Here is an 18699-nt window from a genome sequence, read left to right on the forward strand (position 1 = left end):
GGGGTTGTTTCTAAGGAAAGCTGATTATAGAGGCCACAGGAGACTGCATGATCAAGAGTGTGTATACAGAGCTTTAAGCAGGACCGAAGGTCAGTAAAGTTAGAACAGATAACAAGGACTTGGTTATGGGTAATGATGACCGCCCCTATACCTTTGTGGAATTTCCCACAGATAAGCAGGTTATTAATTCATCCATGTAGCAGAAGATTATGAAAATTTCAGCCACAAGACCTGCTAAAGGTTGTATGAGATTGAAGCTTAATTCATAAGTTATCATGAGTAACATTGACAACTTGTAATGATATATTTGATTCCGTGGTACAAATTAATAAACTTTGTAGTGTAGAATAGTTGACCAAATTAGTGTGTAATTAAGTCAAAATATGAATTAAGCTGCCTCAAATTTCCTTGGACTACAAGTTGTCTTCAAATTAATTGAAGGAAACTCTGTTTTGTAATATACTGGTGTGCATTATTCACTTTTAAATACTTAAAAAGAACAAAAAACACTTTTATCTTCTGGAATGTTTCAGATTGCAGAGAATATAATACAAACCGTTGAGCTTTGGTATTTGAAAGACTATTTTTGATGTCATATAAAACTGTTAAAAAAAAAAATAGTTAAGGATGCTTGCCCATAAGCAGGATGTAGCCCTGCATTCAAGGCTACTGAGCTGGCTAATCTTTGCCTTGCTCAGAAGACTTAGTTTTTTGAGAATGCATAGGCAGGGAGCCGTTGGCTATTTTCAGCAATCAGATTAGATTTGTTCAATAAACAGTGTTATGAAAGTCTTTTGAAATACTTTTACAGCAATGTAACCAAAAGTGTAATGTTTAGGTATATCAACAATAACAAAATAACCACTCTGGATCCTGGGTGCTTTGACAATCTTTCCAATACTCTACAAGTTTTGAAGTTGAACAGGAACAAGATTTCAGCTATTCCTTCCAAGATGTTTAAGCTGCCACGTCTCCAACACTTGTAAGTTTGTGTTGTACCAAAATTACATAAGATACTAAATTTCAAATGGAATTTTGACTTGAATGCTTGTTTTTTTCACTCTCCCCACACTGATATTACTCACCTTTGTTTAAAGTAAAAATACTTGATCAATAAGATCAATTATTTTTTGTTTTTTTGCAGGGAACTTAGCCGCAACAAAATTAAAAAAGTGGACGGCCTTGCATTTCAAGGGCTCAGTGCTTTGAAATCTCTTAGATTACAGCGAAATGGCATTAGTAAGCTCATGGATGGAGCTTTCTGGGGACTAAGCAACATCGAGATTTTGTGAGAACAGTTTGTAATTATTTGATATTTGTGTATGAATAATTATATTGCCCAAAATAGAACTCATTTGTAAATCATTAAATGTTGTGAAATATTTTACTTGGAGCTTAATAAGCTATAGATGGCTTCACTACAGTTTTAACCAAATTTTTATGTTAAACAATGAAGAACTTGGTTCAGCAAAATATGTGAAAGCTTGTTTGTAAAGTGAGCTGCTTTCTACCTTTTTGGCCTCGCAGTTTTGGCAGTTGGCTCTCATTCCAGAGAATCTAGCCACATGGCCTCATTGATTTAAATTGCTTTTTAACTGCATGACAAACAGGTAGAAAACCAATAAAACTCAATTTTCAGGCTAATGCATGCTAATATTTTCTCCGTTTTTTTTTCCCCAGACAACTGGATTTTAACAATTTAACAGAAGTAACAAAAGGATGGTTATATGGCTTGCTGATGTTGCAGCAACTCAATCTCAGCCAGAATGCCATCAGCAAGATCAGTCCAGATGCCTGGGAGTTCTGCCAAAAACTTAGTGAGCTGTGTGTACCTTTTATTCCATTCCAGTTTCTTTGTGCATATCATGCCAAAATGTTAGCTCTGTGATTGAGATTTCTTTCATATAAAAATTTCATGAGGATGACCAAAGCTCTGTTTCTTATGAGACATGAGATGCAAGATTTTTAAAACCACAAATGACTTGTTGTTTCTGTGTGAGTGAGATTTTGTTTTTTAATTTTGGAGCTGTCTGCTCAAATGAGACTTGTTGGTAATTTAATACCCTGTGATTTGGAAAACATCTTGGAATCTAGCTAAAAAATACACAAATTGTGCAATGGTTTGTACCTTGCATTTTGTGAAGCCAGCTCACGTGCATAGCAGCAGTAAGAGACAGGAATTTTCCCGATTTCGTGATCAACAACCCTGCATCAACCAGTACCATCAAAAACCAATTGGTGTCATTTGCTTTTTATGGATCAGTTCCTGTGGAGTTGGCTGCAGAGCACCTTACAAAATTTTAGTGATATGTTGGTGGATTAAAAAATCAGTCCTTCACGGTCTGTAATGAGTTTGTATGTTTTGCCTGTAACTGCATGGGTTTCTACTGGGTGCTCCATTTTCCTCACACATTCTGAAAATGTGGGTTAGTAGATTAATTGGTCACGTGAGTATAAATAGGACAGAAGGGTCTGCTACTGTTGTATCTCTAAATAAATTTATTTCATCTCGCATAACTTGTGGCTGTTGGGTAAGGAGTGTGATGAAACTGGATAACTATCTTTTGATTAGTTGCAATAACAATGATATCATTAAGATAGAAACTGTCCAAAGTGTACAATATTATTCCTAATGTTGATTACTTGGATATAAAAATGTACTAGATTAGCTCTTTGTATGCAGGAGAGGGAGAATTCAATAAAATCCTTAGCTCTTTTTGGGTCTAAACCCTAGCAGATTTTTGCTGGCGTGAAATAGGTGCCAAAGTAGCACTTAATTCAGTGGTCACTGACCAGACCCAGGTGACCTCAAACTCTGTAGGAGTTGACAGTATAGGATTTTCATAGTTGTTCATTTCAGGCAAATCTTCTAGTATATTCATCATCAGTCAGCTTTTGACCTGTGTCCTTAGGTGAAATACAGTAATGTATCTTAATGTAAATAGTGCAAAGATTAACAATTCCATCTAGCCCACCTATGCTTAAAAATGCTTTGTACTGCTAATATTCCCACTTTAGCAAATGGGGTGGTTTCCCTACTGTTCCTGGAAACAAACTGTCACTGTCGGAGGCACATTTTTAATTTTGACTTCAGGAGCTGATAAAACTGGATCAACAAATTTGTAGCCCTTCTGTACAAACTGATTCGATATTCTAATAAAGGTGACCAGATCTAACTACTGCAAATAAAAGGAATAAATGAAATTTGCAGGATTCTTGCTGGGCAGTTGAGAGTATTCTCGCAATGAGTTTAAACAAAAGTCTATTGGCTTTCTGTGCAAAACGTACCCTAAAGAACACCTGACAGCTGAAATTTGAACACTTGTAGTTATACTGGTTCAAAGGTCTAATTCAATGTCAGAGAAATGTATACAATATACATCCTGAAATGCTTTTTCTTCGCAAACATCCACGAAAACAGAAGTCTCCCAAAGAATGCACGACAGTTAAACATAAGAACCGCAAAGTCCCCTCCAGCTCTCCACCCTCCTACACGTAAGCGGCGGCATGCAACAATACCCCATCCCCCCACTGGCAAAAAAGAACAGACATCGGCACAGCCACCGGCACTGACTGCTCAAGTATGAGCAAAGCAGTAGCAAAGACATAGACTTGCAGTTACCTCAAAGACTTCACGTTTCACCGGGTATTCGACATACCACAGGCTCTCTCTCTCTCCCTAATAAGAGTGGGGAGACATGACAAACAACTCGCTGGTTTACGATGTTGGAAGTCTGTTACGTCGCTTTTTTTTCAAGCTCTGTGCCTGAAGATCGCAGAGAGCTCGGGTCTTCGGGCCTACAGCAGATATTCCAACTCCCTTGACAACACACGGGTGTCCTGCTGTGACACTGACCCTCGATCCATCCATCTTCAGCGCCCTGAGATCTTAGTCTTCCAAATCTAGGACGGACCTTTGGCATGCCGAACAATTGCCAGTCCTTAAACCCTGAGAATGGGTCCCATCCCTGCCAAGAACCAAAGTCAGCGTGCATCTCCAAGTCAGGGTCTTCGAAAGAACCCTGAAAGGAAAAAATAAAGATATTAAAGATGGAAATAGAGCTGCTTCCGAAGATGCAAGCGAATGAGTCTCAGTTTAGTGCCATCTTAACTTCGCTCCGCCTCCCTCTGATATTTAAAATAATAAATGTTAATTTGGTGAATTAGACACTGCTGGGACTTGTTAACATTGATGTTTCTGTCAGCCATATTCTCAGTTGCTCTCTTATGAGGAATTCTACAATCTGCTGATTTTATGACCCTGAACAATAAAAATCTACAGATAATTTGTATATTGGGTGGGGTAATAAGTAAAGTCTCCTCTTTAGCATAAAGCATTTATCCCTGGGGTCTACATGTATCCTGATGGCATCAAATATCAGTCAGCTGTAATCCTGCCCATACCACAAATTTGGTTTTACTGAAGTAAAGCAATGCCCCTTTGCTGAATAACCAGACCAAGGATCAAACCATTTCATTCCTAGTAGGCTAACTGGTCTCTAGGGAAATTTAATGGACAGAGAAAAATAGAGTTTGAGAGTACTTAAATACACTGAATGGCCACTTCATGTATAGCTGGGATGATTGTTGGTGCCAGATGGGGTGGTTTGAGTATCCCAGAAACCATTGCTTTCCTAAGATTTTCACAGTCTCTAGAGTTTACAGAGAATGGTGCAAGAAGGAAAAAAAATCCAGAGAGCGACAGTCCTGTGGGCAGAAACATCTTGCTAATGAGAGAGGTCAGAGGAGAATGGCTAGACTAATTCAAACTGACAGGAAGGCAGCATTGACTTGAGTAACCACACGTTACCACTCTGGCGTGCAGAAGAGCATCTTCATTGAAGTGGATGGGCTACAGCAGCAGAAGACCACGAACATTCACTCAGTGGCCATTTATTAGGTGCAGGAGGTAGCAAATAAAGTGGTCTGAGTGAATACTGAGTATGAATTATGCAGCAGTCATTTTACCTTCTGTATGACATGTTACATTTATTGTTTTCCATTGACAGGGATGTATCATTTAATGAGCTTACACGTCTAGAGGATTCCAGCTTTGTTGGTCTGAGTCTGCTTGGGCAGTTATATATAGGAAATAACCAAGTGAGCTACATTGCTGATGGTGCCTTTGGAGGACTAACCAGCTTACACAGTTTGTAAGTTTTTGTTTTTCTATTTGTAGTGTATGGCTTAATTATTTTTATGTAATTTAAGATGCATTTATTTTTGCTATACAAAATACCTAAATACATTTTTAGTCACCACAAATTGCTTTCATGATGAAGAACCTAAGTGTTATGAAATAAGCTTCATGTTTGTAAGCATTGTGCTTGCATGTTATCAGTTGGTGCATTGTCTTAAATTTTATACCAGATGTTTTGAAGGTGAGCTGTAAGTAGGCCTTGCATGTTCAAGGCAATTTTTTCCAATAATAAAAATGTATTTCGAGCTGGATGCCTCTGTGTGGCAATGTGCCAGGCAGAAGAGCTTAAATAGCAAACTACCTCTTAAAGCATGTAAGTTGTTATAAATACAGTTTCAAAGCCATATTATCATCAGGATTCACTTATCTCGCATAACTGCTTGATAGCATTTTTATTGTTGGCAAACTTCAATATTCCCTTCAACAAACACACAAAATGCTGGAGGAACTCAGCAAGCCAGGCAGCATCTATGGAAAAGAGTACAGTTAACCATCAACAACATTACTGTGTGCAGTGTAATGGCAATAAAAGTCTCAGGTACCCATGTCAGGGCTATTCTGTAGGGCACTACATGCTCTCACTTTGTATAGCCGACTTTATCCGATCAGTATTTGTGAATCACATGTTCATTGTTTGCAGTGGAGCCCTGAAACAGGGAAAATTGTAAAGCATGAGAAACTAAAACTTCAAAACCTGAAATGTCAGGAGTTCAAAAGTGTTCATCCCCCTTTGTTCAGTACTTAGTTGAATCATTTCTCACAGCTATTACAGCCAGTAGTCTTTGGACAAGTCTGTATTTGTTTGCACAACATGATGGAGCAAGATTTGCCCATTCCTCCTTGTAAAATTGCTCGAGCAGTGCCAGGCCAGGCTAGTTGGGGGTGTGGCGCTGGACAGCAGTCTTGACATCTTGCTGGAGATGTTGAATCGGGTTAAGGTCAGGAATCTGGCTGGGCCACTCAAGGACACCAATTTCCTTCATTTGAAGTCACTCCATGGTTGTTCTGGCAGTGTGCTGGTTGGTCATTGTCTTGCTGAAAGACCAACTTCCTCCCAAGTTTAAACTTTCTGTCAAAGGCGAGCAGGTTTTTATCCAAGATCTCTGTATTTTACAGCATTCATCTTCCATTCAATCCTGACCAGATTTCCAGTCACTGCTACTGAGAAGCATAACCAGAGCATAAGATACAGGAGCAGAATTAGGCCATTTGGGCCATCGAATCGGCTGGTTTAATTTTCCTCACAACCCTAATCTCCTTCCTTCCTTCCTGTATCCCTTCATGCCCTGACCAATCAAGAACCTATCAACCTCTGCCTTAGACATACATAAAGACATAGCCTCCACAGCTGCCTGTGGCAAGAAGTTCCACAGATTCACCACTCTCTGGCAAAAGATTCCACCTCATCTCCATTCTAAAAGGACACCCTTTCTATTCTGAGGCTGTGCTCTTAGACTCTCCCACTATAGGAAACATTCTCTCCACATCCATTCTGCAAAGGCTTTTCACTATTTGAAAGGGTTTCAGTGAGGTCACCCTTCATTCATCTGAACCCTAGTGAATACAGGCCCCGAGCTATCAAACGCTCTTCATATAATAAGCCATTCAATCCTGGAATCACACACACAATGCTGGTGAACGCAGCAGGCCAGACAGCATCCATAGGAAGAAGCACAGTCGACATTTTGGGCCGAGACCCTTCGTCAGGACTAACTGAAAGAAGAGATAGTAAGAGATTTGAGAGGGGGAGAGGGAGATCCAAAATGATAGGAGAAGACAGGAGGGGGAGGGACAGAGCTAAGAGCTGGACAGTTGATTGGCAAAAGGGATACAAGGTTGGAGAAGGGAGAGGATCATGGGAGGGGAGCGCCAGATGAAGATGGAGAGCAGGCAAAGAGTTATTGAGAGGGACAGAGAAAAACAAGGGCAAAAGAAAAATAAGAGATGGGGTAAGAACAGCAGGAGGGGCATTAACAGAAGTTAGAGAAGTCAATGTTCATGCCATCAGGTTGGAGGCTACCCAGACGGAATATGAGGTGGTGTACCTCGAACCTGAGTGTGACTTCATCTTGACAGTAGAGGAGGCCATGGATAGACATATCAGAATGGGAATGGGATGTGGAATTAAAACGCTGGTGTGACGTACTGCGTCCGGTGCTCCCGGTGCGGCCTTCTATATGTTGGTGAGACCCGACGCAGACTGGGAGACCGTTTCGCTGAACACCTACGCTCTGTCCACCAGAGAAAGCAGGATCTCCCAGTGGCCACACATTTTAATTGATATTTGATAGCATTAGTATTCACTCCTTTCAAGTCAGTATTTAGGAGATGCACCTTTGGCAGCAATTACAACCTTGAGTATGTGTGGACAGATCTCTATCAGTTTTGCACATCTGGACACTGCAATCTTTCCCCAGTCTTTATATAACTGCTCAACCTCTGTTAGATTGCATGGGGGTCGTGAATGAACAGCTCTAAGTCCAGCCACAAATTCTCAATTATATTGAGGTCTGGACTCTGACTGAGCCACTCCAGGACATTAACTTTGTTGTTTTTAAGCCGTTCCTGTGTAGCTTCAGCTTTATGCTTGAGGTCATTGTCTTGGTGGAAAACAAATCTCCTAAGTCATGGTTCTCTTGCAGACTGCGTCAGGTTTCCTCCAGGATTTCTCAGTATTTTGCTGCATTCATTTTACCCACTACTTTCACAAGCCTTCCAGGGCCTGCTGCAGTGAAGCATCCTCACAGCATGATGCAGTCACTACCATGCTTCACAGGAGGGATGGTCTGTTTTTGATTATGTGCAGTATTGGCTTTTGCCAAACATAGTGTTTAGTCTGATGGCCAAACAGCTCGATTTTGGTTTCATCAGATCATAGAACCTTCTTCCAGCTGAGTTTAGAGTCTCCCACATGCCTTCTGGCAAACTCTAGCAGAGATTTTGTGTGAGTTTTTTTTTCCCCAACAGTTTCTTTCTCTTTGCCATTCTCCCATCAACCCATGACTGGTGAAGCACCTGGGCCATTTCAGCCACTGAAGCTTGTAACTCCCCCAGAGATGCCATAGGTGTCTTGGTGACTACAGGTGTCCCCTGCTTTTTGAAAGTTCGCTTTACAAAACCTCACTGTTACGAAAGACCTGCATTAGTACCCTGTTTACGCTTTCAGAAGGTGTTTTCACTGTTACGAAAAAAAAATTCAGCACGTGATAAAAGGCAGCACGCCCCGAGCAGCCGCTCTTCCCCAGATTCGGAACTGCTTTGCTTTAACACGTGCCTGTGAGCAGCTGTTTGCAAAATGAGTTCTATGGTATCGGAAAAACCTGAAAGAGCTCGTAAGGGTGTTACACTTATGGTAAAACTAGACATAATTAAGCTTTTTGATCGTGGTAAATGAAGTAAGGACAACGTGAGTTTGGCTTGTGGAAGCTGACGAACATGATGTTGAAGAGGTTTTGGCATCTCATCACCAAGAACTGACAGATGAAGAGCTGATGCAATTGGAAGGAAAAAGGATAACAATCGAAACTGAATGAGTAATGATAAAGTATGACTTAAATTTTGAAAGGGTACGTCGGTTTAAGGGATATTTGCAGGATGGTTTGAGTCCTTATTAAAGAACTGTGTGATAGAAAAATGTGCGAGGCTCAGCAGTCAAGCAAGCCTTCCACATCAGCCGCAGCAGATGACGAACCTCGACCTTCGACATCGAGGCAGGCAGAGATAGAAGAAGATGAGCTGCCTGCTCTAATGGAAACAGGCGACGAGATGACACCCCAGTGTCCCACCACCCCAGCCCCCAGGCCACGGACAGATACCGATTCGCGGAGAATGCAAAGGTAGCCGGGAGGCACACAGCACATCTTTAAGAAAAAAGCTGAAATAAACATGCTAATTAATTAGGTGCCGCTGACACATAATTGTCGGCCCAGATCAGAGACGACGCAATCGGAAATTGGCACTGATCTGGGCCGACAGTTACGGGCGGCACCTAATTAATTAGCATGTTTGTTTCAGCTTTTTTCTTAAAGATGTGCTGTGTACCTCCCGGCTACCGCTGGACCCCTGTGTTCTTCGCGGCAATGTATCGCTCAGCGGCCTGGAGGGTGGGGGCCACTGCACCACCCAAACTCCGACAAGTCTAACACACCATCATCAGTGTGCTCGGCGCTGTCTTCCCGATTCCCGTAAGTGATACTACACTGTACATACATTATTTCTACTTTATATTGGCTGTGTATTTTTACGTGTTATTTGGTATGATTTGGCAGCTTCGTAGCTTAGAGGTTACTGGAGAGAGTGTTCTTGCCAACAGCGCTTGCGTGAGATTTTCGCTTCAGCGAACAGTTCAGTAATGATTGTGGAAAAGTATTTCTACTTTATACAGGCTGTGTATTTATCATATCATTCCTGCTTTTACTATATGTTACTGTTATTTTAGGTTTTATGTGTTATTTGGCATGATTTGGTAGGTTATTTTTGGGTCTGCAAACGCTCACAAAATTTTCCCATATAAATAAATGGTAATTGCTTCTTTGCTTTATGACATTTCAGCTTACGAACAGTTTCATAGGAATGCTCTACCTTCGGATGGCGGGGGAAACCCATATCCCTTCCTAATCCTCTTCAGTCACTCAGTTTTTGAGCTCAGCCTGCTGTAGGCATATTTATAGCTCTGTTATATTCTTTCCATTTCTTGAGGATTGACTCAACTATACTCCAAGGGATATTCAGTGATTTGGAAATTTTATTGTATCCATCTCCTGGCTTGTGTTTTTTCAATAACCTTTTCGGAGAGTTGCTTGGAGAGTTCTTTTGCCTTCATGGTGTACTTTTTGCCAGGATACTAGCTCACCAGTAGTTGGACCTACCAGATACAGATGTATTTTTACTATAATCAATTGGAACACCTTGACTGCACATGCTGATCTCAATTTAACTAATTATGTGACTTATAACCAATTGGCTACAGCAGTGATTTTGTGTGTCATGTTAAAGGGCGGTGAATACTTATGCAATCAATTATTTTGTGTTTGTAATTTAGATCATTTTGTAGAGATCTGTTTTCCCTGTGATGCAAAAGTATCTTTTTCTGTTGATCAGTATCAAAACGCCAAGTTAAATTCACTGTGATTCAATATTGTAAAACAATAAAACATGAAAACTTCCGAAGGGCGTGAATACTTTTTTATAGGCAGTGTATATATAACTGCAAAGTTCAAATACATTTATCAAAGGATGTATAAATTATACAACACTTAATGCCCTGAGAAAGAGGAAAGAAAACAAATCATACAAGTAATAAAAGGAGGCAATAGCATTCCAAACCAAATGGAGTCCATAGAGCAGCTGAAGTAGTCATGGTCTCAGTTCATCATGAAGCGGGACAAATTGCTGTGAAACTCGCAGAAATGTCATGCATGGCATTCGGCGTGGTCTCGGAGTCTCAGCGCCAAGGAGAGTGGAGTAAAACACCGCGAGCAGAACCGACTTGACCCTCAGTTCTGGTCCTGACACCCTGCCTTTCTGGTCTAGTTGACCCGGTGTTTAAATTATCCAAGCACCGCAATGTCCCCAGCACTCGCACCTGGACCCTTCATAACTAGGGTGCCTGAGACTTTTGCACAGTATTCTACTTGTCAATGTAGTGTGCAGAGTGAGTCTGTAAATCTGGCAGAAACAAAGAGTGTTGGGAATGGTGAGAGTGGAGCACTACAGGAGGAGTGTGGAACAGGTGGCAGAGTAGGAGTGCCAAGGCAGACACATCCACCCCTGAAATACCAGGCAAGGTCACTTGATTCCAAACAATTGGGTTATTGATCATTACAGATTGTTCCTAGTCCCTCCCCTCTCCCCTCCCCTTTTTCCAAACATGAATCGCCACTCCCTGCCCTCTTTCCATTCTCAGTCCTCAATAGACCTATATCAGAATCTAGTTTATCAGCACTCATGTGTCATGAAATTAGTTTTTTTTGTGCAATACATAAAATTACTACAGTACGGTGTAAAAGTCTGAGGCACCCTAGGGATATAAATGTGCCTAGACCTTTGCACAGTATTGTAGTTATAGTTATGGGGGCTGAAATACTTTTCAAGGCACTGTAAATGCTCTTAGTCTCATTAAAGGGCAGTTATATAATCAGAATCAGGTTTATTATCACTGGCATGTGACGTGAAATTTGTTAACTTAGCAGCAGTTCAATGGAATACATAATCTAGCAGAGAGAAAAATAATAAAATAAATAAACAACTAAATCAATTACATATATTGAATAGATTAAAAACTGTGCAAAAACAGAAATACTGTATATTTAAACAAAGTGGAGTAGTGTCCAAAGCTTCAATGTCCATTTAGGAATCAGATGGCAGAGGGGAAGAAGTTGTTCCTGAATCGCTGAGTGTGTGCCTTCAGGTGTCTGTACCTCCTACCTGATGGTAACAGTGAGAAAAGGGCATGCCCTGGGTGCTGGAGATCCTTAATAATGGACGCTGCCTTTCTGAGACACCGCTCCCTAAAGATGTCCTGGGTACTTTGTAGGCTAGTGTCCAAGATGGAGCTGACTAGATTTACAACCTTCTTTCATTCCTGTGCCCCTCCGTACCAGACAGTGATGCAGCCACTGGAATTGGTATTGTAGGATTGGACCTTTCAACTGAGTAGGCAAGCAAAGTAGGATAGTTGAGACTGCAGTGGTAGAAATTCAGTTTGTCAGAATTCTTCATGGACTTTTACAACACGAAGTAATAAGTACCTATGCCATCGAGCTGTTTCCTGAATAACAGTTGATTTTGAAGTTGAATTGCCAACTGTGGTTTGGACTTTCAAAATGTCCCTCAGACAATAGAAGCCTTTATAAGTAGTTTTGTTTGAAGAACAAAAAAATTATTGATCTTTTTTGAGTTTTGTGCAACACTAATAATGAAGGTAAATTTGGTGTTTTCAGAATATTGTTTCATGTGACATAAATTTAGTAACATGATAAAAATATGACCAAAATGCTGAAACAGATGAGTTCTGTCCTTATTTTTGCTGGGTTGTGTGAAGAAGATAAATTAAAAATTAGTGTTTTGTAAAAAGTTTATTCTCTCTTCATTCTTACTTCCCATCCTTGTCCATTGTCCTACTTCCTCTGAAAACATGTGACAGGGACCTGAAAAATAATGAAATCTCATGGACTATTGAAGATATGAATGGGGCTTTCTCTGAATTGAGCAAACTAAGGAAATTGTAAGTAATTTTTAGTTTTTTTTCTCTAGTGGAAACATTGTGCAGATATTCTACACAATTCAGTGTTGTATGTATGTGAACTTAATTTCTATGCAAAGTTAGATCAAGAAGTGTCTTCAAAATGTTGAATGAATTATTTTAGGCTCACTCAGCCTTTTGGTGTGGAAAGTATTGAGAATCTGATACTCTATGTGGGATGAGAGAAAGGAAGTGTGCTGGAGGACATACTTTGATCAGGGCAGCCTGATACAGCCCTGCAGCTCAGTGCTTTTGGAACTGGAGGAGATATTGGACCCCCCCGCCCCACCAAGCCACCAAGCACTGTTTTGAAGACCTAAAGTTAAAGGTCTAGATCATAGCTGAGTAACAGAAGTCAGGCAAAAATGTCAATCTCAAAACCAGTGAAAACCAGATTAGTAATAAAGTTGGATTTCAAATTACAGATTTGCATGGTACTGCAGATGGTGTCAAAATTTACCATATTTAACTGTTAACATAATGCTCGAGTGATTATTTTGCAAAGGGTTTTTGATTCCTTGTCAGAAAGATAAAGATTAGTTTTTTGTCAGATGTACAAAACATACAGTGAAATGCGTCATTGTCATCAAAATCAAATCAGCAAGGATCGTGCTGGTGGCAGACTGCAGGTGTTGCCACACTTCTGCCGTCAACATTGCATGCCCATAACTTACTAATCATAACAGTGGGGGGGGGAGGGAGATTTTATTGGCGAAAAAAATGATACTGCTACTTTTTCCTCATTATGTTCAAATATACAGAGTTTGGTTTCTTTATTAAGTGAAACGCTTACTCCCTAGGGGTCTACAAGGAAACAGAATTAGGTCAATCACACGGAAAGCATTTTCTGGTCTGGATGCACTTGAACATCTGTAAGTATTCTGGAATTCTAGCACAGATGGTGCTGAGCACTGAAGTCAATTGACTGAGGCTATATTTGGCTACTCTCTGGAGTTCTTGTCCCTGTTGTGTAGATTTACAAGATTGATTCCTGGAGTATGTGGGGGGAGGGAGGAGGGTTGTTGACAGAGAGAAGTTTGACCTTTAGTTGGATGATTAGAAGAATGAATCTAAGGAGGGTGGACTGTTAATACAATGCTGCTTTGTAGAATGTCTAACACCGGAGGGCATAGGTTCAGTGCATGAGTTGGTCTTTGGGGATAAGGTGAGGAGCAAGCCATTTACTAGGAAGGCTGAAGAGCTGCAGGTTCCTCTTCCTTGCAGGGCCTTGCATCATTGAATACACATAGGACTGAAATCAATAGATTCTTGGCCACTTAGTGGTCAGGAGACATGGCTGGCTGGCAGGTACATTTGAGGCGAAAGATCAGCTATGAATGTGCTTACTGATGAATTGATTAATAAGTTATGATTTTTGCATTGAGTGACGTATAAAGTATCTGTTGCATGTTTTATTATTTTAGTTATCACACACAATATGTTGATGGTTCAGGGCCTTCTGGCAATCAAGGAACACTGATCACCAGAGCAAAGCACTATTAACTAAATGTTGATGAACTGTTTTAAATTGGGCTAATTTGTAGCAATTGAAACAAAATTTGTGGATATACTTCAAGTTCATAGAAACAGGGAAAATGCAATTTTTAATTAATGTACCAGTTTTTATTTTTTCAGGGATCTGAGCAATAATGCAATCATGTCTGTCCAGAGCAACACGTTTTCTCAGATGAAGAAGCTTCATGAATTGTAAGTGAGATAATTGAAGATTTCATGTAATGTGAAGTGGCTGTAGCTCTATTTTAGATTCCCCTTGCAGCTATACATAACATCTGAAATCCTGCTTGTGCAGTTCCGATGTGGACTATGATTTTCTTAGGCTTTTTACTTCATTCCAACTGAATAATTTTGAGCACTTATTTCTCAGATACTTGAATACTTCAAGCCTCCTTTGTGATTGTCAGCTGAAATGGCTGCACCAGTGGGCAATAGACCATGGATTTCAATCTTTTATTAATGCAACTTGTGCCCATCCCCAGTGGCTGAAAGGAAAAAGTATATTTGCTACTAAACCAGAAGACTTCGTATGTGGTGAGTTAGGAATTTTTTTGAAAAATAAGGTGCATAAATCTAAATCATGTAAGCAGGGATGATAAATGTGTGGCCAATCTTACTAATTCTAAACTGTTTTGTTCATCCAAGCATAGAAAAAAAGCCTATCGATATATTATTGTTTCTTTACTCCATTTTTTCATTTTTGCTAAACTTAATATCTCTTTACAGATGACTTCCCCAAACCTGAGATCATTGAGCAGCCTGAAAACCAAGCAGCTGTAAAGGATTCAAATGTGAGCTTCATCTGCTCCGCAGCCAGCAGCAGTGACTCTCCAATGACATTTGCCTGGAAGAAAGATAATGAGCTGCTTCATGATGCGGAGATTGAGAACTATGCACATCTTCGATCTCAGGGTGGTGAAGTAATGGAATATACTACCATCTTGCATCTTCGAAATGTAAATTTCAGCAGTGAAGGAAAATACCAGTGTGTGATTTCCAACCACTTTGGTTCATCTTACTCCAACAAAGCCAAGCTGATTGTGAATAGTATGTATTGAGCTGCAAGTCAATTTTAGTGTCCTAGATTGGCATTTTTTTTATTTGGCAATGACTCTGGAAGGGATGTGTGTTTCAGCAAATAATTAAGGTAGTGGCCTGTTGAAAAAAAAATTGAGTTATCTAATGGGTGTCAATATGTTTAAATGCTTTGGATGGAATGGACGTGAGGATGTGATAAAAACAGTCGATAAAGGAATTTCTTTACTACACCAAGATTGCCACAACCTGACTTTCTAAATGTCTGTCTTATAAATCTGCATTTCCATCACTTTTTAACCTATTTGTAGTTGAGAAGCCGTTGTTATGTGTAGAATTAAGTTGTACAATAGATGCACTGATGAACCATTCATTAATTTCTGTTTTCTATCCTGCTTTGTAGTGTTACCGTCATTCACAAAGTCACCAACAGACCTCACCATTCGAGCAGGAGCTATGGCCCGTTTAGAGTGTGCTGCTGTTGGGCATCCTGCACCACAGATAGCTTGGCAAAAAGACGGTGGTACTGACTTTCCTGCTGCACGGGAGCGAAGGATGCATGTTATGCCAGAAGATGATGTATTTTTTATTGTAGATGTAAAAATAGAGGACATTGGTATTTATAGTTGTACTGCTCAAAATAGCGCTGGAGCTATTTCAGCCAATGCAACACTAACTGTATTGGGTGAGTTCAAATATATCATTGTCATTTGCCAGTTGTACAGAAATTTTAAAAACTTAATTTTATGCCATTTGAAAATAGGGCAAATTTTGGTCATTTAAAAACTGATTTGTTTTACTGTACAATCTTTGTTGTGTAATCAATTCATTTTTAGTTTTTAATATTAAAGATAACTATAAATTAAAGCTATTTTCAAACCATCTTCATTCCAGAAACACCTTCATTTGTGCGTCCTCTTGTTGACGAAACGGTGGCAAATGGTGAAACTGCAGTTCTACAGTGCATAGCAGCTGGGAGTCCTCCTCCAAAATTGAACTGGACCAAAGACGACAGTCCTTTATCAGTAACTGAACGGCATTTCTTTGCTGCTGGAAATCAACTGCTAATTATTGTGGACAGTAATCTGGGTGATGCTGGGAAATACACATGTGAAATGTCAAATACCCTTGGAACTGAGCGGGGCCACATTCGCTTGAATGTCATTCCTACACCGAACTGTGACTCTGCACAAAGTGCTGCACCATTCGAAGAGGATGGATGGTCTACCATTGGCATTGTCATCATAGCGGTGGTCTGCTGTGTGGTTGGCACCTCCTTAGTTTGGGTGGTTATTATTTACCATACAAGGAGGAAGAGTGAGGACTGCAGTGTGACAAACACAGGTATAAACTTTAAACATTTTTCATTCCTCAGTTTTAAGTGAGAGAGAGAAATTAAATGAACGCAATAAATACAATTCCAAACATATTTTTGCTGGCTTTTGGCCCCCTTCTCCCCTGACTCTGCTTTCAGCTTCAGTCGGATTACTCAAATGCAAAGGGCAAAGTGGTTTGTTACTGGGCCCGGAAATTTCAGAATTGTCATGTTGTTCAACTGCAGGAAGTATTACAGTCGAATTCAGTTCTGCCTTAATTTCATGTTCAGACATGAATATTTGATAGGCTACCAGTTGACACTTAGGAAAGAGAATCCTGGCTGATCTGTTTTCTCCCCCCTTGCTTAATTATCCAGGGACTGATTGTGTTCCTATTATTATACCTACTGATATCATTAAAGCCAGCATGGATCAGTAAGGTTTTAACACGTATAGCTGTTTGTTGGAGTAAATTGTGAGCCATCAAGAGAACTGTTAATTTTTTCCTAGAAATGTTTTGTTTCCCTTTGTTAGTCCTGTCCCCCACCTGCCCTTGATGGTCCCAGGCTAATTAACTCATCACCTGCACCTGTATTCTCATTGGTATGGTGGTGCTCATTCATTAAACAGAACCGTTTCTTTGAAGCATGCTTTTTATTATAATACAAGGTAAACTTGGAAGGGGTTACAACCCAAAATGTTGTCCATCCTTTTGCTGCTTGAACTTCAATTTGCTTTTTTTGCTCAGACTTGCAGCATCTAGAGTCTCGTGTCTTAGAAATATTGAAGTTGGGATTTTGATGTTGAAATTTTAGGATTCAGAAGCATTTTAGATTTTAAGTGGTGGCCTCTTTTCAATTCACTCAGTTATTATTTGTTTTCCTCTATATAATTGCTTTACTGGAGTCTTCATTTTTTATTCATTAGTGTTCCAATTTTCTTTCTGTTTGAAGGATGTGACTTGTGTATTTTGTTCACTGTTAAGCTGCAGGAAGAATTACTGTCTCTGTAGTTGTGCCTAGCATTTCTCTCTAAATCACGATTCATACTGAATAATGTTAATTAAGAGCAACCTTACCCCTCACCCCTCAACCCTCACTTAACATTACTCATCATCACCATCAGCAGTTCTTAAGGTTAGAGTCCTTCCTGAAGACAATTACATTTTCCTCAGTGAATTTGACGAAGACAAGTGTTTGTACTTTGCCCATGGGAGCTTAGTACTACATAATGTAAAGCAGTTGTACACTGAATCTGTGTGTGTGTGTGTTTGCATGAATGAGATAGTCTAATGCCTGTCTTAAAATAAAAAGGTTTTTTCAAAGCTGTTTAGTTGGTTACTGCAAAAGGGCTATAGAAATTAAAATTTAGTAAGGTAATTCAGAATATTGCCTAGAACTAGGTTTACAAAGTGACTTCTAATTACATTTGTTAAATAATTTGGTAACATTTGGCATAAATAATTGAATCATTCCTGAGTCCTGAGAGGGACTAAAGCAACTTAGAAGTAATTTATTTAGAAGCTTTTTTTAAAAACAGTATTTATGTTTAAGATGTTAATACTATTCTTGTTTCACAGATGAGACAAACCTACCTGCAGATATACCAAGCTACCTGTCATCCCAGGGAACGCTGTCAGACCATCAGGAAGCATACGGCCGATCAGAAGCTGGAAGTCACCACCAGCTTATGACAGGTTCTGTGAATGGATATTTACTTCAACACAGAGGAAGTGGTGGTGAGCTTGGAAAACTAATTTGTTCAGTGAAAATTTCCTCACTTGCAAAGTAAACAAATGGCATGTGTGCTCTGATTCTTGGTGGTTTCCAACCTGGCTCTAGTCAACATTGTTCTGTGTGAGTTGGTGTTTGCAAACGCTTAAAAAGACTTGGCTAGCAATGAATTGAAAGTAAAAAGTGACCTCATGTCCACAAAGAATAAATAAAACTAATAATTAAATTAGTAACTACTTAGCATTGATCTAGGCCCAAATTTGAATCAGGTTCTCCTTCCAGGCAAATGGGAGGTGGCATCAAAATCGAGGGCTGCCTGACAGTCTAATCAAGCAACTTCATAGCATAGATATATGTGCAACAACAGGACAGATGTGTCATTACAATTCTGTCTCCTTTATCAGCAGCACCTTCCTAAATGAAGAAACACAAATACACAGATCAGAAATTATAGCCCTGGAAGTTCTCAACATTTGAGCTGAGATGTCGTGTCCTGTGGCTTCTGGTTAAACAAGGGTGAAAGATAACTTCCTGTTTACCATCAGTGTGCTTGTTCAGTCTCCACTTGGATGGTTAGCGCTGCACAATTCCAACCACCCGTTCCACCACCATCTTGAATAATTTGTTCCTTTCTCCATTGAAGATCAGAACTGTAAC

At 39.9% G+C, this 18699-nt stretch overlaps 1 protein-coding gene across 1 annotated transcript in view; it reads left to right on the forward strand.

Annotated features, from left to right (window-relative positions):
- lrig3 (leucine-rich repeats and immunoglobulin-like domains 3) overlaps nt 1-18699 on the forward strand; it is a 60232-nt gene that overhangs the window by 36722 nt on the left and 4811 nt on the right. Inside the window, exons 5-16 of the mRNA XM_063058493.1 lie at nt 839-982; nt 1145-1288; nt 1681-1824; nt 5010-5153; nt 12345-12425; nt 13244-13315; nt 14079-14150; nt 14329-14492; nt 14685-15005; nt 15397-15678; nt 15888-16337; nt 17889-18047. Of these exons, the coding sequence (XP_062914563.1) occupies nt 839-982; nt 1145-1288; nt 1681-1824; nt 5010-5153; nt 12345-12425; nt 13244-13315; nt 14079-14150; nt 14329-14492; nt 14685-15005; nt 15397-15678; nt 15888-16337; nt 17889-18047 (2177 nt within the window). The remainder of the gene's footprint in view (nt 1-838; nt 983-1144; nt 1289-1680; nt 1825-5009; nt 5154-12344; nt 12426-13243; nt 13316-14078; nt 14151-14328; nt 14493-14684; nt 15006-15396; nt 15679-15887; nt 16338-17888; nt 18048-18699) is intronic.

This window comes from Mobula hypostoma, chromosome 9 (assembly GCF_963921235.1).
Source record: "Mobula hypostoma chromosome 9, sMobHyp1.1, whole genome shotgun sequence".
Taxonomy (NCBI): domain Eukaryota; kingdom Metazoa; phylum Chordata; class Chondrichthyes; order Myliobatiformes; family Myliobatidae; genus Mobula; species Mobula hypostoma.